The sequence below is a fragment of the Tachyglossus aculeatus genome, chromosome 19 (assembly GCF_015852505.1).
Source record: "Tachyglossus aculeatus isolate mTacAcu1 chromosome 19, mTacAcu1.pri, whole genome shotgun sequence".
Lineage (NCBI taxonomy): Eukaryota > Metazoa > Chordata > Mammalia > Monotremata > Tachyglossidae > Tachyglossus > Tachyglossus aculeatus.
This window is the reverse complement of record NC_052084.1, coordinates 8,931,261-8,957,000: the sequence shown is the minus strand read 5'-3', so window position 1 is coordinate 8,957,000 and position 25,740 is coordinate 8,931,261. Positions and strand designations below refer to the sequence as shown.

The following is a 25,740-nucleotide window of genomic DNA, read 5'->3' as shown; positions in this document are numbered from 1 at the left end:
AGTGTTATCCTACCTAATTTGGAAGTCATTAAAAGGACCCGGAAAATTTCCAGCAGGGTCCTGAGGCTGCTTATACCACGGCCTGTGAGCGGCTTATCTATCAGGGCCAAATTCTTGGGTTGTCTGGGCATGAAGTATGGTCTACCTCTTGGATAAACCAATAAAATATCAGGTCAGAGTTACAAGTGGCACTCAAAAAATAAAAAGATTGCCTGAATTAGATGAACACTCTAGAAATGAAAGCCCCTAATTTCTTTTAAAAAGCTGATTAAAGGATATTTTAAACATATTACATTAAAAAATTTCATACAGAACAACAAAAACATTTCATTCCTTAAGGTTCCCCACATGACTAAATTATCAGAGGAAAACCAAGTTGACCATCTTTTGTCAAGGATGCATTTATATACTATAATGCATATACTGTAGCTAGGACAATGGTGTGGTTTAAAAATGAATCCCTTTGACTATTTTCATCACCATTTTTCCATCGGAACATCTTTGGTGAAATACTGAACTAGACCTCCCCGCCCAAACAAGTCAAACTCAGAAGCAATAATAGCTCACAATACATATTTATTGTTAGAGTTGTTTACAGAAAAGTCCTTACCACTGCTATACTGAGACAATGCTGACTTTTTTTTAAACTGTTTCTTATGGCTTTGTCTTTACAATTTTCATCTAAAAAGTCACAAAACTGGTTTGTATGTGGGACGGTTTTCAGCCTTGTACTTTAAAAAAAAGGTTCAGAGGTTCGGAAATCAGAGAGGCGACGGTGGCACTAATAACTACGACCGAATAAGGTGTAGTGCTTGGCAGGGCTCTTGCCACAGATGCACTTGGCTCCAGGCTGCAGCTGACAGAGAGGTTTGAAGGGGATGCAGAGACTTTTCGCTCCCATGGATGGGGCGCCAGGCTCAAGATCTTGATCCCTGCAACGACAAACACAATTTCCTTCCTGTTTGTGTCCTACCAGGGAACACAGTTTCACGTTCAAGTTCAACCCTGCGTTGCTCTGAAATCAGTGTGATTCTCGATCTAAGGCAACTCCCGGGATATGGCGCTTACAAATGGTACAACTACTTTCCATGGAGAATTTTCAAACGAATCCGTGTGATCCAACAGGATACTGATTAAGGCTGACAAGCCCAAATTAGGCTGTTTAGACTGTGAACCCCATGTGGGCCAGGACTGTGTCTGATCTGATTATCTTGTATCTACCCTAGCGCTTAGGACAGTGTTTGGCACATAGTAACCGTGTGGTAAATGCCATAATAAAAAAAACATAATAAGCTATTGCCAACCCAGCCAGTGGATTGTGGAATAGCAATCACTATTTCCAGGATGGTGTTTTGTACATGTAGGAGTTTCTAGCAGCAGCTCCACGGGATTTGAACTCAGCCTCACACATGAAAATACAGCCTTTGTGGCTTTACTGACCGCTCCCAATTCCTCCGCCCCTCCTCCTCTACCTCTCAGCGCCTTCTACCACCTCCTGCTGAAGAAGAGGAGCTGAAGCCTTATGTAGTTAGCCACCTTTCAGCTTAGCCCTCACTGTTCAAGAGAAACTTTGATAATCCAGGGGGAAAAATTCTCATCTTGGTTTCAGAGTTATATGTTAATGCTTTACAGGAAAAAAAACAGTAATGAAGTACTGGTATCCTGATGAAACTTCAAATTTCTACAAAGTGAGGATGAGTCTAACTGCCCCTGTGAATTGAACTTTTTAGGGTACTAAGGAAGGTCAGTGAAATAGGTTTGTGAACATTTCTAGGTATAAAAGCACCACATAAACAGAATGGATTGCTATTCTATCATCCCAGAGACAAAAGGGATACATGATTTGGACCACAAGCATATGAAAAGAAACATTTCCTTGAACTGATGTACAAAATATGTGAGGGGTGGGGTAAGGGGAGAACCTTAGCGCTTTGTAAGATTATGGTTTGGTGGGAAGGGACTCCCCCAACTGACTGATCTCCATCACGCCACGCATATTTTCCATGATTTGAAGTTAATCTTTACTATGACTTTAAACAAAAGAATGATCAGATTGCATTTCCTCCAACCAAAATAAAAACATTTGAAATACCCAAAATAAAAAACACCCCAGAAGCTGGCCATGTAGCCTAGTTCTTACAGACATTTCTTAATAAAAAAGAACCTAGGTTAAACAGTATTAATTTAGAGGAGCTGTTGAAATTTAACACTGTCCTCCTGGAAATCTGAAGGGGATAAAATTAGAGGACTTCAAAGTAATACCAATGCAATCGGCACCTATTTCAGGTCATTCCTCAAGCATTTTGCTCTCAAGGTGGGGTGTGTATGCACATGTGCAAAACAATTTACCTGGCTGTAGTTTTCTTAATCCAGTCCTCACAGTGAATTTCTCCACAAAATGGAATCTGAGCAATCTAAGAGAGGTGGGGAGGAATATAGAGTTTATAACCACGGGTATTTCAAAGCATAGCAAGATATAAATTCTTTAGTATATAAATCTCAACTCAAATACTACCCCCCAGCAAATATAGTCAAATCAGTTTCATCTTGGTTAAAAAAATCTGCTGTAAGTTACAGGCCCCCTTGTTTGTGCTAAATGAAACGGCAACTAATGCTGAAACAAAGAGCACTGGGTGAAAACAACAAAGTGAAAGCTGCTCCCTTGTGGTGAGACAGCAAGTCGTTACACCACTCCAAAGATTTAAACAACAAAACACCACCCACAACGGACCAAAAAATACATTTAAAAATCCATAATGACCCTACGATAGGAAGAAGGTAACCCCTTACACTCGAACATGCAAAGACATGAAAATGTTCAAAGAAAGTTTTCCTAATGAAGTTTGTTTGAAAATGATGTCTCTTGTGAATACACATGCTTTTTTGACTACTTTGACTCAGTGAGCTCATTGCGGGCAGGAATGTGTCACTGTTGTTATATTGTACTCTCCTAAGCCCTTAGTACAGTGCTTTGGGCACAATAAGTGATCAATAAATATGACTGAAAAGGGCCGCAGGTATATTTCTAAAATGGCAACCTCGAAGGTTATCCTGTTAAGGGAATTATACTGTCACTAAAATCTCAAAGTGCAAAATCTTTTCATATTTTTACTGAAGAGAATCAGAATAATTTGCCAAAGTCTGCCAGGGAGAAATTCCAGAACATCTGGTTTAAAAATTAATCTCATTTTTGAGAGGAAAACTTGCCTAAGCAAAATTTGTTATGATTTTGAGCAATACAGTCCTGGAGACCAATTTTGAGGCTGGAATACTTAGAGGTTCAATCAGTGTTCTTAACAGATACTCATTTTAATATCTACAAAAGACTGCTTATCCAAAGTTTTTAAAAACAGCCTAAAGGTGCATGTTACAAAGCAAGAAATGAATATCCTGAAAAACACTTGCAGCAGTCATGCTGAAAAGTAATCCCAAAACAAAATATTTACTGAATTTTGAGGGAAAACGGAAATCAGCAGCAGTCATCATTAGTTAAAAGAGAACTGTGAGAATATAAATTTTTTTTCTTGCTAACTTGTGAGCCCCTTTTTATCAACAGCCAAAACCAGAACTATTTTTCCTAGAGAGTTCTGTGCTTTCATTTCACTCCTACAAATTTCTTGATGATTATCACATCCTAAAAGACGGTCAGAGTCTAAGTGTACGACTACTTGTTATTTCTTCCGACAGTACACCTGAAATCTCAGTTCAGCCAACTTGAAATATTGCCTCAGTTAAAATGTTTACAGTACCTTATCTTACATTACAATGAATGATTCATAGTGAACTGAGATTAATTTCTGTTAAAAATTGGTCATAAAATGATAAAAAAAAAACACTTAACTAGTTACCTTCCTGTCCTTTAATCTATTATGCAATGTGTTGTGGCTCTAAAAGTGAATTGCACATAGCCGTTTCTATAATAAAGTAGGAATGCTTAATACGATGGTCAGACCACAACTACAATAGTTGCTGCGGCCTTGAAAATCTCAAAATAACTTCAGATGTGAAATATATCACATATGCCTCTCTCTCTCTCTCGCCAGTCAACAAGTACAGGAATTGGCAAATATGATTTTCGCCCTTAATCGCTGCAAGCTTTCAGGGTATAACAATTTAGAACATCAGTTAATAGGGGCTTCACTCTAATTGGTAGCCACCAATTCTGTCTTCCTGGTCCTAAATCCGGTAATTTACTAAAGGGAATGAAGGAAGGAGAAGTTGCTGTCAGCCCAAAAACATTGCCTTGTTTGACCTGCCTTGCAGAAGCCTCATCATCACAATCATCATCATCAATGGTACCTACTAAGCACTTACTGTGTGCAGAGCACTGTACTAAGCATTTATTTGGTATAAATGTTTCCTGCCCACAAGTTGGAAAAAAGTTTTCAAAAAACTTCATCTCAAAAAACATTAAATTCTAAAAATCTGAATTCCAAGATATCGTAATACAACAAGTTGAAGTTTAAGGCAATACTAGAGGAATCTTAAAGTAATGAAGCACACAGAATTGCTATAAGCCAGACCTTCAATAACACATCAGACTAGGTGAGAGTCAGTTTGCCTTGCAAGGGAACTGTGAAGCTCTGATACCAAGCACTAGTGACGGCTAAGGCTTAATTATTTATTTGGGAAGTAATTAGCACACCTTTGTCATATTAAGCGAATAACTGTGACTTCTCTGCAGCTCAATTTATCGAGTTTTAAAATGACACTGATCTCAGTATCAATCAACCAATCGTATTTACTGTATGCAGGGCACTGTACTAAGGTGCTTGGGAGACTATAACAGACAAATCCCCTGACCACAACAAGCTTCAATTATGGATTGAAATTATCCATATTAATCCATCTCAAATTATGGATATGTATAAGTGCTATGGGGCTGGGGGTTGGTTACCTACCTCAGTAGGTAAATTGTACTTTCTGAATTGTACTTTCCAAGCGCTCAGTACAGTGCTCTGCACACAGTAAGCGCTCAATAAATATGATTGAAGGAATGAAGTAAAAGGATGCTACCACTACTAAATTAATAATGGATGAGTTAATAAAATCCCCCCAAATTCATCCAAACCCAATTCTTAATCAGTCATATTTATCGAGTGCACAGCACTGTATTAAGCACTTGGGAGAGTACAATATAACAGAGTTAGTATACATTTCCTGCTCACAACAAGTCCAGTGGGGCATATGGACATTAGAATAAATTACTGATGAGGACATAAGTACTGTGGGATTGAGGGAGGGGTGAATAAAGGGTGCAAATTCATTCAATCATATTTATTGAGTGCTTACGGCATGCAGAGCACTAAGCACTTGGAAAGTACAATTCAGCAAGAGACAATCCCTGCCCACAGCAGGCTCACAATCTAGAAGTGGGGAGAAAGGCATCAAAACTAGTAAACAGGCATCAATAGCATCAATATCAATAAATCCAATATAAACAAATCCAAATTGCAAGGGCGATACGGAAGGAGGGAGATAAGAGGAAAAGAGGGCTTAGTCGGGGAAGGGCTTTTGGAGGGGATGTGCTTTTAATAAGGCTCTGAAGGTGATCCACTGTTCAAAGTACCTCCCACCCTTCTCACCTTTCCTGAATCCAGTACTTTCTGAAAGTCTTCCATAGTGTTAGCAACAACCATGTGGGTCTTGAGGTCTTCAGAAGCCCTATGGAAAAAATGATATAAACAGATTCTCAAATCTCAATCGTTACATTAAACTGACCGTCTGTTACAATATTTTTAGGTTGGAGGCCAAATCACATGACCTATTTATCATCGTTGTTGGGTAGGGACTGTCTCTATATGTTGCCAACTTGTACTTCCCAAGCGCTTAGTACAGTGCCCTGCACACAGTAAGCACTCAATAAATATGATTGAATGAATGAATCTCCCTTTTGTAACAACTTTTTTTTAAGTTTCATGTTTTGAAGTACATAGAGCCAAAAAAGTTCCCCCCAAAAGCATAACCATGGGCATCATCCTGAAAAGTCCTTAATATTTAAAGTTGCTGGTGTCTGAAGCTATTAGAGCACATCAAGCGGAAGTTTAACGGACACAGATTATGAATATTAAAATAATGGTGGCAGCAATGAGAATTGCTACAAACCAGAGGTGATGCGGTATTTGGACCCCAAGAGGTTGCTTCCCCTTTTTGTCCATTATATCAGTATTTGCTATCTAGCTCTGTATTCCAGAGATACAAACCAACTATATGAGGGTGATGGCTAGGGCTAACATGGATTTCACTCCCAGCCTCTCATCCCTAGCCTCCAACAAGACTTGAAAGTTTCCGAATATCTGAAAAGACTTTCCAAGCAGAGTTGAAAAGACCCCAAAACAGGCCTGACCTGTTAGCGCTATGAAGCTTGTCCCCAGCCCTATCCTGCACTGGCCAAACAAGATGGAGTCCAGGCCTTAAGCCTGTCACATTCACTTCATAGAGTGATCCCCATCCTTCCTTACACTACCTTATAACATGAAAAGTTGCCCCTTATGTATATGGTAGTCATTTCCTGTTAGGGTCTAATTATACAGAAGTCTCAGCCAACCCACCAATCAATTTTTGTCAACGGCAATTTGACACAACCAAGTCTACACAATTATCTACACAGGTTGTTTGCAGTTCTGGCAGAATTCACCCTCCCTTTGTCAGAATTGCTTCATTCCTTGTTCAATTCCCATCAGAAACTTGGTCTTGGAGGAGACTACGAAACTCAAAATCAGGAAATTGTTCTCCTTGACCAAATCAGAATACGTCAGTAAGATTTGAGAAAATTTCTTCTACAGGACAGGAAACCTCTCTACATATATTTTATATGGTTTAAGTCTCCCAATGTCTAACCTGTTGAAAAGGTTAACATGGATCTCCTCCAAAATCGTTTTAAGTTTAGCCTCTGCCTCATTTTCAGCAATTGTTATCTTGTCTCCGGTATCTCTTCTAACTGCTACAAACTGACAGTTCTTCATGTCACGTGGTCCAACTTCAAGTCTGATTGGGACTCCCTAGGAAAACCATTACAACAAACGAAAGCGGGTTTTTACACAGTCATGAATCACAATGGGAAATTTCTAAAAAATAAACTCGTAACTTACACAATAAGGCAGCAAAAAGAATACCGTTTATTAAAGTGCTCTGCACAGAATTAAGTGCTCAATAACTGATTGATGCTACTATGATGCTGAGGCAGCCTAACTGGTTGAAGAATGCCTAAGACAAGCTCCTCCTTGAGAATAGAGTGGAGGAAGAGGGAGTTTAGGAAACTGCAAATGTTCCACTAACTACCCCAAATCAGGCAAGTTGGTTCTGAGCCAAGGGACCATATGTCCAGCCCACTATTTCCAGGCAAGAGATGGTTAAAAACATTCAGAACAGATAAGCATCTACTCTTTCCTTCAATATTTTCAGAGACAGAGATTTCATAACCAACCATAGGACTGTTGCAGCCCAGAGTTCTTATTCCTACATTTTCTAAAATTTATTCCGCATTTTCTAAGCTATTCCCTGGTAAACTCATTTTCCTTGCATTTGGTCTTCAGAAAACATAAAGGAAAAACTGAATGGTACTACCTCATAAAAACCTGAAAACAACACTACTCAGCTTGGTTGGTTATAAACCGAGTATTAGGAAAACCATTTCTTAATAAAGGTTGGTTTAAAAGCTTAATTTAAGGATGCTGGTACATTTCAGTCTGAAATCCCGAAGAAAAGGCTCTTTGGAAAAACCTTCAAACCAGCACAAAGGAAAGATTAATTTGATGATCAGTTATGAAAAGCATATGTAAATGTTAAAATGAAAAAAATTATGTCAGCATTTGCAACTTTGAAAGCACACAAAGGATGATAGCAAATGACAACAATGAAAATTAATCTCGGCAATTAACTTGATGAACTAATATTCACAATTATGACTACATGGGAAGATCATTCGAAAGTGAACCTGTCACCAGCTAAGCACAATTCCAGATGGAGAGTAAAACTATACCAACCATATATACCAATCTTACAAGGTAAGTAATATCTTTGATCATTAGCAGGAAGATTAGTTTACATTCAACAAATGCATGAACTTCCAGGAATCAATGTCTAATACACTATGATTTCGCAAAACCATCATGTATCCAGGAGTGTAAACACTGAATTAAAATGAAAAAAAGAAAAGGACGGCGGAGGGAAAGGAAAGGGCAGAGGAAGGTCAGAAGAGAAATTTACCTTGAGTTCCCAGTGATTGAATTTCCATCCTGGTGAATAGTTGTCTCGTAAATCAACGCGCACACGGACGTTAGCACTGAGTAGTCGTTTCCGATACTCATTGCACTTCTTTATCAGGGCCTCTCTGTCTTCTTCAGAAAGTGAGTTTGTGATACCACATGGAATAACAACAACCTGTAGCCAGACCAATGCCCAAAGTTAATATCCAGTAGTAACACTTACTGTGCCCTGACAATGTGCAAAGCAGTGAACTAAGCACTGAGAAGAATATACCCTTAATTTATTAATAATTTTACACTAAGTGGAACAGTGACCCTTAATCCACAGTTAAGGACATTTTGCAGACAGTAACTGTCACAATCCATTTAAACTCAGCTCTAGAAAGAGTAATGAGTTGGAAATTTGCTGGGAGGACTGATGTTAAGAGCTCTCAGGGCAGAAATGAGGCTGGTAGGTAGAAGCCAGCTTCATTCTGCCCAACCTGGTTTCAAGCAAGCTCTCCTTCATGGTCAGAAAAGCCTTTCTTCCAGTTTACATAATGGAATTTGACTTGCACAATGTAAAAAATAAATGATACATTCCCTAAGTTTAACACACTACTCACCTGAACAGATGCTACTCGGGGTGGCAGCACCAAGCCCATATTATCTCCATGAACCATAGTCATTACCCCAATAGTCCGTGTTGTAAGGCCCCAAGAGTTTTGATAAGCAAACTGTTTCTCCCCCGGTGTCTTTGGATCTTCAAAAATAATCTCAAACATTTTGGAAAAATTCTGACCTAGGTGATGGGATGTTGCTCCCTTAAAGAAAACACAGAGAAAGGTACATTAAGCTGAAAGGATCTATTCTCAACCCATGTGCTCTTCAGAAACAAAAGTGTTTTCTTCCCGGTTCTAAAAGCCCTCTGAGATAATGTTAGTCAAACAGTGGCAGAAAGTCCTCTGACTTCACACAGTATAGTGGAATACCAATTACCTGAAATTTCCTGGGGATGCCCAGTTCCTATTTTGCACAAAGCTGGGACAAAGAAGCTTGGTATAGCCACAATAGAAAGCTGTAGGCCAGTAAAAGGTATATTAGCATAGTGTGCTTATGTCTAGACTATTACATACAGCTGTGGTTGCTGTATTTTAGAAAGGACATTATGAAGCTGGAAGAAAGTTAGAGCCAAAACCCAAGACAATCTATGGGGTGGAAAAGCTTCCAAATGAGAACAGGCTGAAAGACTAAGACTTTTCAGCATAGTAAAAGAATTGTTCACCAAATCCCCTACACAACAGGACAAAGATGCACCTATTGAAGTTTGAAACTGGGGGAGTCAAAACAAACAAAATCACCTTCTTCATACAGCAGATGGTAAATATATGGAAGTTACGCAGGGAAAAAAAATTTCAGGGTAAATGGCTTAAATAAGAGTAAATACCTGGATAGCTCTTCCACTGGCTGATATGAAGGCCTCTACAGTAGTAGTATAGTCTCCTCCTGCAAATTTCTCCTTTTCGGTCTTTCTTCCCTTCACAACAGGAATTGCCAGGAGTTCTTCATACACCTTAGCATACAGGTCAAGTATCTGCAAGACCTAGAAAAAACAGATGGAATAAAAACATCTTTAAATCTGGAATTGATTTTTTCCACTTAAATTGATGATTGCTAAAAAAAAGTTTAAGAGGACAAAAACTGCCCTAATGCAGAAAAGCCTTTGACATGTTCTTCCTAAAAAGCTTGCTGTATTATACTGTACTCTCTCAATCCTCTGCACACAGTAAGCATTCAATAAATATGAATGAATGACTGTGTTAAAGGTACTGTTTTTGGATTTAAGGAATCAAATGCAAGCAGTTTGACAGGAAATACAATAGGTAGAACAAAGAAATCCTTTCTTGAAAACTTGGTTCACCACTTTAGGGCACACGGGAGCCAAGTGATAAAATAATATGCCTAGCTCCAGCCGCCTTAGTGCACAAACATAAAAAGGGCCACGTGAAAATATTTTTAAAAATGCAGAGAGTTCGTTTTCAATATTATTAATGTTTTCAAATGAAGATTCCAAGTAACCCAAAACTTCATTTACTAATCAACCCTTAATTAGAAATTGCTGAAATCCCAAAATTCCAGATGCTTTTTTCGCCCCCTTGGTTAGGTGTTACAATCAGTTAGCAATAAAATGTAAAGAGCAAATCATGTTCTTAAACCTTTCCTACAGATATGAAATTGAAACAAAGCAAACAAAACCAAGAGATCGATCCACTTTAGGTACCTCCTCCGCTGCTTCGTCATATGTAGCGAATGCGCTGTGTCCTTCCTGCCAAAGGAACTCGCGTGTGCGCAGGAAAGGCTGTGGATGTTTGAATTCCCAGCGCTGTAAGACAATGAACACAAAGGAAAATGAGGCACCCGACAGGAACTATTTAGTGTTTATCGACTGAGAACTCATTTTTCTCACAGTGCCATGTTCAGAAACCTCGACTCTGGAATGATTTGTCCAAAAACAAACAAAAACCTTCCTTCATCCAAAAACAGGAACATTTGGAAGACTTGAAAAGAGAAACACTTTTATATTCTATGAATAAAGATTCATCCATACAAGAGGCCTGTACTTACCACTACATTACACCACTGATTAAGTCTGATAGGCAGATCCCTATGCGACTGGACCCATTTTGCGTAAGCAGGATACATTACTGAAAAAAGAAACAAAAGGGGAAGGAACCTTTAAAAATCTAAAAATTTGCCAGTGGTGTATAGAACTTCAATACCACATATAGTAGGAAGGCAAGTCTTTTAGCAATGAATGCAACTCTCCTGTTTTAGGCGCCCAAGGGCTCTGTAATGCTCTTTTGAGGACCCTGAATACCATCTCTACAGTTAAATGATCACTGCCTAATAGTACATGATAAGAAAGAGGGGGTTTGAGTAGAACCAGGTCATTCACAGGCAAATTTACACTAAGAGTAACAAATCTGTCCAAAACCTTAGAGGGGAATTTCTGGCTCTAAGTGGCTGAAGAAAATTCTGTTGGTGGCTTCTGAGGTAAAGGGTGTGTGGGTGAGTGACTGATCAGATTGTTCTATGGCCTGGCAGAAGATTTACTTCAAATGTAGGGCTTGGTTTGCTATCCGTGGCAGGAGACGGGCTAGGCAGTCGATCCTGTCTCTCAGCAATGCGCAGTGGGACAAGTTGGTTTTGGGTGGATCTGCCTGAAAATTAGTGCCCAGATGAGATAAAATTCCCCACGCTTGCCACAGAGTATGTAGAACTGTATTTACTTCCATCCTCTGTCAACTCTCTAGGTAATGATCATTTAAAGCATATGTGAAGTAAGCAGTCCCTGACCTGACTGCTTAACTCTACTTGCTTCAGCAAGGAATTTAGGCCCCAACAGCTTCTAAAACTATCCTGACTGCTGTGTTTAACAGTGGCTTTTAATGTGTGGACATAGCTGAATCTACAGCCTGAGGTGTCACAGTGAATTTCTGTTATGCACCACAGATTACATCCACTACCACTGCTACCTAAACAGTGCAATCTGAGGCCATTTAAGAAGTGGGTAAGAGTAAGAATAACTCAGCGCAGTGCCTCCCCTACTACTAGAAAAGTCAAGTAGCCACACGTGCTGCTCATGGCAGGAAATCTCTCCCCCTTTGGTCCAACCAAAGAGGCAGCCCTCAAAACTGGTCTCAGTGCTGGAGAGGTAGAAACACTGTTTAGCAGCATTTTTAGTACATCAATATCCAATTTAGGAGTGCATGGCTCTCCCTGTTAGAACAAGGGTTTAAAGACGGTGTCCAACTATCTTTATATGCATGCACAGTGGACGTGGTTGTCTTTTCAGTCACACACTCATGAAATTTCACCATAAGAAGCATCATCTTCGAATATAAAACGTAAACAAAAACATGAATTAGTGTCACATTCCATTTACCCGTTTCACTAGTAGGACGAACTGCTATTGGTTCAGCCAATTCTGTTTTTCCAGACCTCGTAACCCAAGCAACCTAGCAGAACAAAAGTCAGTATGTCATTTCCAAAATCCTTGAAAGAGTCTAACCTAATTGTTAATTATGGTTTTTTAAAACAGTTGCTTTCCCTCTGTACTGGTGAGGAATAATAGGGTGGAATGTGAAATTGAATGCAGTTCCCATAATTACCTACAGGAAAAGCAGATATGCAAGCATGTTCTAACTATAAAAATTTTAAAAAGAAAAATTTGAGGAGCGTAGATTGCTACTCTTATTATAAAGATAAGGCACTCCCCACATTTGAATTTAGAAAATGCACGCTAATTTTACCTGCCACCTACTTTCAATCTACAGTTCCCTTAATTTGCGATTACCCGGTGTTTTTTTAAATTAATTTCAAAACAGGAAAGTGAAAACATCCAAGCTCTTTAGAGAGAGGAAGGCAGTCCATATGAATCTTACAAATGAATACACTGGCACACTTACCTCGGGGGCAAAATCAGCAATGTGAGTCTTTTCTCTCTCCAATGCAGCTTGAGCCACAAACATGGGGAAGTAGCAGTTCTCCACTCCAAGTTTCTTGATCTCCGCATCAAAGAAATCTTTGATGGCTTCCCAAATGGAATAGGCCCAAGGACGGAGAATATAGCACCCGCTCACATCATAGTACTCAATCATTTCTGATTTTGTAATGACCTGGGCAACGAAGACATACATTACCAGATTTGTATTTTATGAAATCACTAATCGCAAAAGCTGGATAAGCAAAAGTAGGGAACTTTGTTGCCTATTCCATTTAATTCACTCAGTGTTGCTCTATAAATGTTACTTGGCCGAACAGCCTGTAATCCACCCTCTTCCAAACCTGAACCCCTTTACCTCAATCATCAGTAAATTTACCTGTCTTTTTTCTGGTGTAAAAAGATAAAAGTAAAAATAGTTTCCCTGGAATTTTTTTGAGCACCTGTGCGTACAGGACTGTTCTGAGGGCTTCAGAGAATACACTACAGTTAGTGAACATGATGCTTGCCCTTAACAGAGTTGATAATTTAACAAGGGAGACAGATACTAAAATAACTTACAGCGACAGGGAAGAAAAGGTGGTTATTAATTAATTATGGTATGGGATTAAGTCTTAATCCCCATTTTACAGATGAGGTAATTGAGGCACAGACGTTAAGTGGCTTGCCCAAGGCCACAGAGCAGACATGAATGAGAGCTAGTATTTAAGTAACAGGGTAAGATATGTAGAGAAGTTCTAGGGGTGGCAGTAAGTACACAAATGCATTGTTGCATACATGCTGAAGTGGAAGTTGTGGGGCTATAACCTGAAAAGAAGAGAAATGACTGAAGAAGACTCCCTATAAATGTGATTTCAGAAAGACTTTGAAGATGAACTGTCAGATATTGGGGGTTCACACAGGCCAGACCCAAAAAACCTGGGTCTATTAAAGCTCAGATGAAGCAATTAAAATCTTTTCATAGCACACCCTACACCACTAAACGCTGACTGGAAACCACTAGCCTACAGTGAGAAACTCACTGTAATTACTGGCAATGAAGGCTTTATTGCAATAATGGCTACGCAATTCTACGTAAAATAATAATTGTAGCATGCTTTAAATTTAATAAACTGTACTCAGACTTCACTTGTAAATAGCATACTTTTGGAAATAATCCACTGTAAGCAGTAAGAATTCCATCATAAAGCAGTTCTTCCATTACAGCAGGTCCAGCTCAAGCGTAATCAAGCTCATAAGCCTATTCAGTCCAATATGCACTTAAGATAAGGCACACTCACCTGAGAAAACCACTCTGCAAGATTTTCTTCTTTTTTTGCCTCTAGACCCAATCTGTAGATAGTTAAAACAAATTTGCTGTTTAACTCCCACTTCATATTCCTATGACTAACTCTGAGGAAAAAAACATTTTCTGGCAATGGTTAAAATATATCAACCTGACCAAAAATTTCAGTTGATTTTTAATCTTCATTGCCTTACACCTCAAAATATACGCCTTTGTTCCTCCTTTGTACTGTCGCATTATTTCTGTACAGCTGAACTAAAAAAGGTCCAAAATGTAGAATTTTCTTCTGAATTTTATTATTGTTACTAACACTGGTTGCTTTTGTGCCTAGTACTGTTCGAAACACTTGGGATTATCCAATAAAATCACATAATTTGAAGACTGCCGCTGCCTACAAGGAACAATCTGGGTATAGTCAAATGAGGTGATAAAGACAACTTTAACTTAAATATTAAAGCTATCCCTTTTCCCTCTCCTCCCCTTTCAGTCCCAAAACAGTCAAGTCCCCAATGATATGCATATTTCTAAAAGGAATGCTTCGCCTGCCTTCCATTCCAATTGAGGATTTGGCCATCTCGCTCTCGGGCAGTGCTTCCGAGAGAAGATGGATTCAAGCTCACAAGCCCTAAATTCTTTGCATTTGGAAAAGTCTAATTGTAACCTGGTTCCCTTCTGAAGAGGATTTCATTCCATTAAAAAACAGAAAATGAAGTTGTCGGTTTACTGTTATATTGTACTCTCCCAAGCCCTTAGTACAGTACTCTGCATAGAGTAAGCACTCCTGACAAAAACTAAAGTGACAAATACATCTTTCACTAGCTGAATTCTGCCCAACTTTCCATTTTGTGATTTCCAAAGATTTCATTACCTTGTCTGTTTCTTAGGTCCTTGACCATCTCCGGGTCCCCCTGATGACAGCCCACTGCCTTGGTCTTTTGCAGATTCTTTCTTTGGACCATCATTCTGTTTCTGAGGCTTATTCTGCTTTTCAAATTTATTCTCTTTCTCTTTCTTCTTCTTATCTTTGTCTTCAGTACCAATGGAAGTGACTGGTTTATAGTCCATGCCTGTCAGAGATTTATACTGGGCCTTCAGCTGAAGGAGTTCCTGAACAGCTGCATCTATCTTATCCTTCGATGCGCAGGAAAATCAATGGAATAAAGACAAACCATTATGGATCACAACTTCGCATGTGTGTGCACCCTACAGAAACTTTATTACCCGAAATAAGAACGTCCTTGGCTGGCCGAGCAGTTTCCTCAGAAAAAATTAAAGCCCAAAAAGACAAGAAAATACCACAACTAATTTTGAGATAATACAAAAGAATCCTATCCCTTGATGGAAGTAGAAATCACAATGTCTAATAAATATCAATGTTGAATTGTAATAAATCAAATTACAATTTTTGCACAAAGTAGATCAAAGATAAAAGTAGTCGATCTAGATACTAAACATGGTCACTTCAGGATAAGGAAAAAATGTATCTTAAAGCAAAGACCTGAACAGTGATCTTAGCATAGGCTACTGATAACTGCATTATGGCCAATTCTACTGTTTCTATCACTTTATTAATGACAAACACAAAAATTCATACCGAGGTACGGGTTAGGTTGTGGCTTTAACATGTTGCATGTCAAGGGAATTAATACATTAATGTGCACTGTAATGGGTAGAAACGCAAGAAACTGACCTTGGAAGCTTTTTCAGCTTTCAGTTTCCGAACTTCTTCTCCTTGAGAAGCCACCTTGTTAAACAGAGCTTTAGCTTCAGGGGTATCAGGACCACTGACTTCTACACTTTTGGCTGGACCTGGAACAGAAGTCTGGAGTGCCGGTGGTTGCCCGGGCTTGTATTCCTGACCAGTCTTTTCTTTATACTCCGCTTTCAGAGACAGTAATAGTTTTACGGCTTCATCCACTTGATCCTGGGTAAAAGAGAAACAATGAAGAGGAGGTCAGAGGAGGACTTACCCAAATTAATATTCATATCAGACCTATGTCTTAAAAAGTCATCATAGAATTCCTTCTAATGGCATTGGGACAAGAAAAGCAAATAGAAGGTAAATATGAGGCTAAAAGCCATAACTGAGAAAAAAAATAGATCCAATAAGTAATCTTCGGTTCACCAGACACGCTTGTTCAGACGGAATGTTGAATGCCTGGAAATTAGACTTCCTTTTGTAAACGAATGCCTGGAAATTGAAGTAGGTTCTTTTATAAAATCAATCAATCAATCAATTGTATTTATTGAGCGCTTCCTGTGTGCACAGCACTGTACTAAACGCTTGGGAAGTACAGGTTGGCAACATATAGAGACGGTCCCTACCCGACAGTGGGCTCAAAGTCTAGAAGGGGGAGACAGAGAACAAAACCAAACATATTAACAAAATAAAATAAATAGAATAGATATGTACAAGTAAAATAAATAAAGAGTAGGCTCTAGATTTCTAGGGGTTTAACCTTGCAAATAATGAAAATTAAAATTCCCTCTCATCACTGTGGATCACTGTTCAACTCTGGCTCCATTATAAAGCCCTCACTTCAGAACCATGACTTGGATTATGTTAAATTCTGGACTGACAATGGTGTCAAATACTCCAAATTTAACAAAATGCCTCCCCACTGTTCTGTATGCCAGAAATAACTTAAGGGTTGAGTATTCACTTAGCCATATCTCATTTGTGACCACCGGAAAAAGTCCTAGTACCTAGAAAAATACTTTGCCATACAAATTGCTTTTTCCCTGAAACATAAAACAGTTAAAATCAAAATACTTTAAAATTTAAATCAGGTTTTTACCCAAATTTAAGGAATAAAACCAAAAAATGATCCCCCAAATTACGTATTTTTAAGCCCCATATTCGTTATACACATGATAGCATATGATGGCAGCGAGGCCTCACATTTATTAACTGTCACCAATTTAGGGTTGTTTTTTTCTTAAATACTATATGTCAAGTACTGTTCTAAGAATTGGGGTAGCTACAACTGTTTGGAAGCAATTACGCAGTGCTGAATAAATTAATACGAAAATTAGTTCCAACAATTGGGAATTGGGTTAAAAGACAAAGGACAGTGACATATGGAAAAGTTGGGACCTAAATACCTGAGTGCCTGATCTAATCATACCTTCGGTTTAACTGTACATATCTGGCCCTGGGAAAAGTAATTATTCAAATTTGTTTCTCATTTTGAAATAAATGCAGAAGTGGCAAATCAGAGACCCAAGTTGTTTCCAAGCTATAGGGCCGTATTTGTCCGCCAAACTTCCAACAAATGCCTGTCTACCTATGCCAGTTATCAACTTTTCAGAATGAAACCTGGGGAGTCAGCAGGAATAATGAAACAGTAGGTTACCTTCGAGGCTTTTTCAGCTTTGAGTCTACGGACCACTTCACCCTGTTCGGCTACTTTATCGTAATATGCTCTGCTGTCTGCTGAATTAGAAAATGCTGCACTGTTGCAGGGTGGAGAGGGGGTAAGGCTGGGAGATGATGATGTGCAAAGCGGAGAGGCTGCGGGTGGGTTCCCAGGTTTGTATTCCTGGCCTGTCTTTTCTTTATATTCTGCCTTGAGACTTAGAAGCACTTTCACAGCTGCATCTACCTGATCCTAAGCAAAAAGAAAAAGGTGAACAAGAGCTATGAGATAAACATAATTTCTTGGGTAGGAAAAAATGTTAAGAGCAATGTAACAGCAACTCCTACGACTGAAAGGGAAAGATCTAAAACAGGGTCTACCTTATATCTGTTCACTGAATGACAACGTTAGGCACTGTTTCGCTGGAAACATTCACTGAGGCAAGCTTAGTTTAAGAAGTAAGCGGGGGGGGGAATAGAAGAAAATACAAGAATGGCAAAAATGTGAGAAAAAAATTTGAAGATGAGGATAATTAACAAATTAGGGAAATGGCAGCCAACGAAATTATTTAATTTTAAGAGAAAGAAAGGAATTCAGCACACTGAGGAAGGAGGAGCATGTTAGGTAAATGGCAGCTACAGGTGCAAGACAAAATACCAGTAAGGAGTATACTGAAAAAAATTGAGTCAAGATAACCTAAACACAAATCTAGTTGTTGAGAAAAAGATAAAGAAAAAGGCAGGTTTTAGAGACAAGACTAAACAGCTGTTATGATTCTAGTCAATTATATGGCAGGAAAACAAAATGTACACTGGACAAGAAATATTAGGAAAATCAAATGACCGAACAAAACTTTGGCTTTAACATGGAATAAGACAAACCTGTTTTTCATTTGAACATACTGATTTACTATTTCTAAATCCAATTTAGCTCAAGCTCCATTATTGCTCATGTTTATACCACCAATTTAAATCTTATAGAAGTAATGAAAACCCTTTCGTCTCCCCTCCCGTAACTTAAAAAAAAGGTCTAAAATGTACCCGTCATTTTAATTCTCATAATATCTTCATGCTCACGTGATTATACCTTTGGAGCTTTCTCAGCTTTGAATTTGCGCACCCTCTCTCCTTGTTCAGCTACCTTACTGTACAGAGCTCTGCTGTCTACCAAAGAAGCATTCGAAGTGGAAGCAGGAGTAGGAGCAGAAGGAGAAGGCTGGATAGGAAGCGGAAGAGAAGGTGGGGCTCCAGGTTTGTATTCCTGCCCTGTCTCTTGCTTATATTCTGCCTTTAAAGTTAAAAGTTCTTTCACAGCATCACTTATCTGCTCCTAAGGGAGAAAAAGAAATGTGAGAAATACAGCAAATGTAAGTTGCAATGACCAAAGGAGAGTTTTGAGAACATCGCTTGAAGCAAAAGCTCACCCCAGGAGCCGCCTACGCTTGACTCTGCTCTAGGCCCTCCGACAGCTGAAGAGTCACTGCGGGACCCATAACTAGTGTTTTAAAAAGTATCTGGGGAAAATCAGTGATTTTGTGGAAACAAAACCCAGAACTCAGTATTTTCTTAATGCTCATACAGGAGCAACCATCAAATGAAAGGGGCGTTTGCAGCCATTTCTTTTTGTTTAATTTATAGGACCCCATTAAAGTCATCTGTTTGAACTCCTTTAAGACAGCTCATTTTTTTCCGCGGAAACTGCCTCCCGGGCCTCTAATCTCCTTGGTGGACTCTGCTTCTGGGGTACAGGGATGGCGGATTGGGAGGGGTTGAGAAGCAGCATAGTCCAGCGGATAGGCACGGGTCTGGGAATCAGCAGGATTTAGGGTTTTTTTTTTGTTTGATAGCATTTATTAAGCGCTTACTATGTGCAAAGAACTGTTCTAAGCACTGGGGAGATTACAAGGTGATGAGGTTGTCTCACGGGGGGCTCACAGTCTTCATTCCCATTTTACAGATGAGGGAACTGAGGCCCAGAGAAGTTAAGTGACTTGCCCAAAGTCACACAGCTGACAAGTGGTGGAGCCGGGATTTGAACCCATGACCTCTGACTCCAAAGCCCGGGCTCTTTCCACTGAGCCACGCTGCTTCTCTCGCCAGGTTTCCATCCTGGTTTCGCCATTTGTCTGCTGTGCGTCCTTGGGCAAGTCACTTCACTTCTCTGTGCCTCAGTTCCCTCATCTATAAAATGGGGATTAAGACTGTGAGCCCTACCCGAAACAGGGACTGTGTCCAAACCAATTATCTCATATCTTTCCCAGCGCTTAGAACAGTGCCAGGCACACAGTAGCACTTAACAGACACCACAATTATTACTGCTATTAGGAGTCCAAATTCTTTATTTCTGATCTTCCTGAGTGCCATATCTTCCATGCTTCCAAGTTGTGCCTATTTTGCTTTCCCTAGACTGGAGCAACTTATCTGTTCATTTTCCCCATGTTCCTGTTGAAAATCCATTTCCATGAACTCATTTTATAATGAACTCATAAACGAAAGAGTTCTCCATATTACCCTGATTTTTCTGCTTTAAACAGAATTATCAATTTAGCAGGGCTTTTGTTCTTTCTTCCCTTCCCAAAAGCAGCAGCAGTACATCAACAGACTTGAGTCGGAGGGAAATCACTACTCAGTCTCAGTGGGGATTAAAGAACAGAGGATTTGCTTGGACATGATTTGAGAACCTACATCATGTGTCTGTTGTTCTTAAAATATCAAGCCCAAACCTGAGCTCCCTATAGCCTAATTACCTCTTCTTCAGGGAATCCTGGCTCCCACTAGCACAGTAAGGTATTCCTGTGAGCTCCAACAGGGCATAGTGATGACTCCCATACAACTCTGAAGAGATTATTGGAGCATTAAAATAGAAGAGGTACAAGTATCAGAAATTCTAATTTTGTCACCTCTCTCTGAGATGCCCACAGAGCTCTACACATTTGGGGAGTCTCCCTGGATCATTCATTCAATAGCATTTATTGAGCACTTACTGTGTGCAGAGCACTGTACTAAGTGCTTGGAAAGTACAATTCAGCAACAAAGAGAGACAATCCTTGCCCACGCCGGGCTTACCTGTCCTGCCCAAATATAATTTAAGAGCAAATGACTGAGTGTCCCCAGTATCCTGTTGGGTGCCTGGCAAGGGAGAAGAGGGAAGGAAGCAGTGAAAGAGGAAAGAGGTAAAATACCAGTCCTGGGCCAAATACCATGGATGAGAAGCCACAGGACCTGCATATGCAAGCAGTGTAATCATATAGCTGTCTTTACACCCAAGAGAAGGAGCTTCAACCAAAAACACTTTTCCAGAGACCCAAGCGCATGACACACAGGATGTCCATATATTTGCTTAGACTAAAATATGTGTAGGCAAGTCCTCATTTTGCTTTATTCATTTCCACGATTGCCTGAACGTATTTCACTCTGCTCACCTTAGAACCTTTTTCAGCTTTGAGTTTCCGGACCACCTCCCCTTGCTCAGCAACTTTATCATAAAGAGATTTACTATCCAGAGACTTGGGGGCAGCATCTTGTACTTGCACTGTTGATGGAGGACTGCCAGGTTTATATTCCTGGCCGGTTTTCATCTTATATTCAGATTTCAGAGCCAAGAGTTGTTTTACAGCAGTATCAACATCTTCTTTTGCTGCCTTCTTGGCTTTCAACTCTCTAACTACCTCCCCTTGAGAAAAAACTTTGTTGTAGAGGTCTAGAGGACTCTCATCTGTAGTAGGAGTTACAACTGCCACAGACTTTCCTTTGATAGCAGGAGGTGCCTTAAGACATGTAAAATAAGAACGGCAAACATAAATACACCAACCTTAGGGGCATCTTTAAAAACATAGTCTTCCAACAATACAACTAGAAAATGCCACTTTTCTTATTTTCAGAATTCATATGAAAATCAGTAACAAATAAAACACATTTCCTTTTTAAAAGTTTTAAATCAACATTACTGTAAATTTGAAGATAAATTCTAACTTTTTAATAATTTAATAAAAATAATTAAAAGATCCTGGATATACAGAACCCACTTCATAACCCACATTTTATTTCAAAGAAATTCCCTGAGTCACTCACAAAATAGTGCATTAATACTTGCACTGTTGCCTTATAGATACTTTTGCCTTATGACTGAGAACTGCTTTGAGAAAAGTTTTACAAAGTTGGGATTGTGTGTTTACTGTAACCTACCCAGGAAGGGAATGCTCATTTAAAACCTAGAAGTTAATTTTTAAAATGATTAACCTAGTACTTGATTCTCTAGCTAATTATACAGATGTGGAACAGTATATTATATTCTCTGAATGGTTAAAAGAATGCCGCTGGTTGACTCACTAAAAAAAAAAAACTAACTCTAAATATGAAGTCTTTGCCTATCTTCAGATCAATTCTTTAGGATTTAGGCACTAAGATTCTACTAAAAAGACTCTGTTCCTTCATCGTTTTAAAAATAATTTTGTGATTTTTCTGCCTTGCATAAGGCTCTCCATGAGGACAGGAGAGCAAAATTCATGCAATTAATTCACAGTGTAGGAAATTAAATTCTACCAAGCAACGGAATACTATTCCAAATGTTCACTTTGCTTCTCCATAGCTCAGTTTCCCCATCTGCAGAATGAGGATTCAATCAATACCTGCTGTCTCTCAGACTGTGAGCCCTTAGAACAGAAAAAACTGTGTCTGACCCGATTATCTTGTATTGCCTCCAGCACTTAGTACCGTGTTTAACACATATTATAAGTGCTTATAAGTGTTTAACACACCGTGTTAGTACCGTGTTTAACACACATTATAAGTGCTTCTTATAATGCCAAAATAAATAAAAGTTGTAAAATGACGATTGATATGAAACAAAGTTTAAGGTCATCATAAATGTGTAATTTACTAAATACAGTACATTACTGACAAAAACGAGTGTGCTAATTGAAGTCCTAATAATAAGCGGACACCAGAACCTATTTACCTCATTCCTTGTTGTTTCTGCCTTGGTCTTTTCCTTTGAACCAGACGTTGGCATTTCCTTTGTGTGTCCATCAGGGATATAGATCAAAATGCAGGGAGCTTCTTTACAACTGTGAGGGCTAAAGAACAATTAAGAAAAAAATTCCAAATTCCTATTAAGTATGATAAGGTTACTTGAAAGGGGCAAAAATAATCAAAATAAAATACGCTGGGTTCAAAATGCTAACAGGGAATGACTTCTACATGTTCAAACTACTCTAGTCTGGTCCCAAAACAGTAGTAATTATATATATATATATATATATATATATATATATATATATTCCTGGGTTTTTTAATTATTAATAATCTTTCACTTTCACAACCAGCTGGATTACTGAGCAGCTGCTAAGAATCAAGCTGTTTTTGAAATTGAAAGACTCTAGGCAACTGCTTTCTCAGCAAATGTAAAACACAATGATACTATGCATTTATTTCCCAATCTGTATAAGAACTACAACAATAACTAGTTAGATGCTAGTGAGAATAATAATAATACAATGACTAGTGCTGCTTGTGAGAGGCAGCATGGTGTAGTGGTTAGAGCAAGGGCCTGGGAATCAGAAGGTCATGGGTTCTAATCCCAGCTCCGCCACTTGTCTGCTGTGTGACCTTGGGCAAGTCACTTCACTTCTCTGGGCCTCAGTTACCTCATCTGTAAAATGGGGATTAAGATTGTGAGCCCCACGCGGACAACCTGATTACCTTGTGTCTACCCAGGCGCTTAGAACAGTGCTTGGCACATAGTAAGCGCTTAACAGAATACCATACTAATAATAATAATGCTCAGAAAGGATAGCAATTATAAAGTCCCATTTTGAAATCTCTTACAAAAAGTCTTACTGAATTCTAGTAAGCATACAAAATAGTATAATTTTTGCTGTAACAGAAGCTTTGAAGAACAAGATCTCACACTGTGGCATGTGCAGTATAACGAGAGATGCCTATGTCTCAACTTCTGATCTGGAGGTGGGATTCAGGTGATACACCTAAGCGCCATCCCAGGGCAAGAAATTGAACCAAAGATCCATTTTTCTAAGTTGGGGGGGGGGGGAAATATCCTTTTAGCTAGCCTCCTTTCCATACATCAAAGATTCCTGGACCCTGTTTTCTAATCTAACAAAGTGTCCAAAACCTATAGTTAGAAAGCAGGTCCCGGATATCACCTGCTGTGCAGCACACCATTACCTGAATTAGGAGGGCTAAAAAGAGCTCTCCTAGACAGTTCCTCAAGTGCGGAAGCAAGTTTCCTACCCCTGACAGGTCAGTTCTCCCATTTCAGGTTCAGTGTAATAGACCCATGGCCTGAAACTCAAATTGGCTGCAAGGCCCTTTGTGTTCGATACCACTTGGCTTTGCACTGCCCTTTCCTTCCCCTCAGTTTTAGATCCCAGGTGACCGATGGGTTTTCCCAAGCCCCATGAGAGTTCTAGCCTGCAGTATATCTGGGCCTACCAAATCCTAGCTAGGGAAAGCTACAGATTATTATTTTAGAGTACATAGATATTTACCTAATGGGCTCATATGGCTGATCACAAATGAAAAACCCTCTTCTTTGCAGCTGAATTATCTCTCCTTTTTTCAAGTCCTTAAGGCAAGGATCCCCCAGCATAAGTTCTTCTTGCTGTAAGAGATTAATCAGCTTTGTCATAAAATAAAATTAGTGCATTTCTAAGTCCTGAAGTGAAGGCACAACTTAGCAACCCCTATCAAAGAGGCTGTGAAATATTTCATACAGAAAATTTGCCGCAAGCCTTACTTACAGTTGAACACAAAATAAATTACAACAATCACCGGAAGATACTTCTTTCCTAAAACACCTAAAAAATTCAATTTTTATATAAAGAAGCATATGAGTACTGTTTTGATTAAGCATTTAATTAAACAGATTGCATATTACATTTTTATGATTAAATAAAAATCTTCCACTTGAGTTTAAAAATGTCAACTCTTGAGAGATCGGTTACTTAAATAAGATACCCTTTTCTCCCTCCAAATTTCTAATTAGTATTATGTAAAGTCTTTCAAATTCCAGAGGAAATTTGATAGGGAAAATAAATGACTGCAAAGTCTCCTTTCTGATAACTACCTTGCTATTCTTGTTCACATACTGCTTGAAATCTTCATCTTTGCCTAAGACTGGTTTAGTGATCAGATGTTCATAATTAACACAGACAGCAGGGATGGGCAAAGCCAGAGGAGTCTCTGCTAACCAGGTAATCTTAGTGGTTTTCTTGTAGTCCTTGTTCTCCAAGTTCAACTTTCCATCAAGGGACACAATTTTCCCATTAGGATTTCTAGAGAGAAGTTAGAAAAAGATTTTATAGCCAACAGAATAAATATGATTTGCCTGCGTTACGATGACCATGGTTGACTATCCTTTTTCCTTTCCTCTCCACAGCTCTCCCCATAGCTCTCCATCCCTAGCCATTCCTCCGTATATCTGTGTTTTTTCTATTTCCCATTTATCTGTTTGTACTTTTCCTTTGTATGTATGCCCCTCACTTCTTCTACCTTCTGGTCCTTTCGCCTTTGCTATTCCTTCCTGTTCAAGAGTGCAAAAGTCTCACAGTTTGCTTCAAGGCTCTCATTCTGGCTCCAATTTACCTATTTGTTCTCTTATCCTGTTATTTCCCAGCTGGTTGAATTCATTCCTCCCAAGCCAACTTTTGACTCTCCTGCCTCTATCTGTCAATCAATCAATCTTAGCTCATCTTGCCCCCCTCAACTTGGAATTCCTTCCATCAGACAGACCAGAGCTCTCCTGATATTCAAATCCTGCCTAAAATCCAACTGTCTCCAAAAAGCACCATTTAACTGATTGCCCAGGACCTTGAGCTATGAAACCCTTTTGACAATTATAGTACCTAGTAGCTTATCACTCCCTACTTCATTTATTCATTCATTCAATTGCATTTATTGAGCACTGTGTACAGAACACTGTAGTAAGAGTTTGGAAAGTACAATACAGCAAGAGACAATTCCTGTCCACAAGTAGCTTACAGTCTGAGGGGTGTGGGGGGGTGTGGTGTTGGGAGACAGACATCAAAACAAGTAAGCAGGCATCAATATAAATAAGTAGAATTATACATATATACATAAGTTCTGTGGCAGGGGGGAGCACAGGGAGAGCACAGTCAGGTATATATGTATGCAATAATTTTGATCACTGTAGTTATAGTTTTATGTTTGTCTCTTCCATTAGAGTATAAGCTTCAGGTGGGTAGGGAATGTGTCATCTCATTATTCTATCTTTCTCAAAGGCCTAGTAAAGAACACTGCACCAAATGAGCACCAAATGATACTTTAACTACTAAATCATGAATGGTGGGTGCTCATTTTCCATTTTCCTCTTTTAGCCATACAGGCTGCTGAAAAAGGCTGCTGCCCCCTGTTTTGATATGGAAGTCCC

At 39.1% G+C, this 25,740-nt stretch overlaps 1 protein-coding gene across 1 annotated transcript in view; it reads right to left on the bottom strand.

The window, feature by feature from the left end:
* Positions 1-556: 556 nt before the first annotated feature.
* EPRS1 (glutamyl-prolyl-tRNA synthetase 1) overlaps positions 557-25,740 on the bottom strand; it is a 47,584-nt gene continuing 22,400 nt past the window's right edge. The window contains exons 15-33 of the mRNA XM_038760961.1: positions 24,418-24,625; positions 23,840-23,952; positions 22,291-22,408; positions 20,756-21,100; positions 17,332-17,586; positions 15,666-15,899; positions 14,844-15,106; positions 13,971-14,022; positions 12,656-12,865; positions 12,133-12,205; positions 10,812-10,891; positions 10,468-10,569; positions 9,634-9,789; positions 8,813-9,010; positions 8,209-8,382; positions 6,841-7,001; positions 5,586-5,664; positions 2,350-2,414; positions 557-932 (exon numbers count right to left, since the gene is read on the bottom strand). Coding sequence (XP_038616889.1) covers positions 782-932; positions 2,350-2,414; positions 5,586-5,664; positions 6,841-7,001; positions 8,209-8,382; positions 8,813-9,010; positions 9,634-9,789; positions 10,468-10,569; positions 10,812-10,891; positions 12,133-12,205; positions 12,656-12,865; positions 13,971-14,022; positions 14,844-15,106; positions 15,666-15,899; positions 17,332-17,586; positions 20,756-21,100; positions 22,291-22,408; positions 23,840-23,952; positions 24,418-24,625 — 3,037 coding nt within the window. The 3' untranslated portion in view covers positions 557-781. The remainder of the gene's footprint in view (positions 933-2,349; positions 2,415-5,585; positions 5,665-6,840; positions 7,002-8,208; positions 8,383-8,812; positions 9,011-9,633; positions 9,790-10,467; positions 10,570-10,811; positions 10,892-12,132; positions 12,206-12,655; positions 12,866-13,970; positions 14,023-14,843; positions 15,107-15,665; positions 15,900-17,331; positions 17,587-20,755; positions 21,101-22,290; positions 22,409-23,839; positions 23,953-24,417; positions 24,626-25,740) is intronic.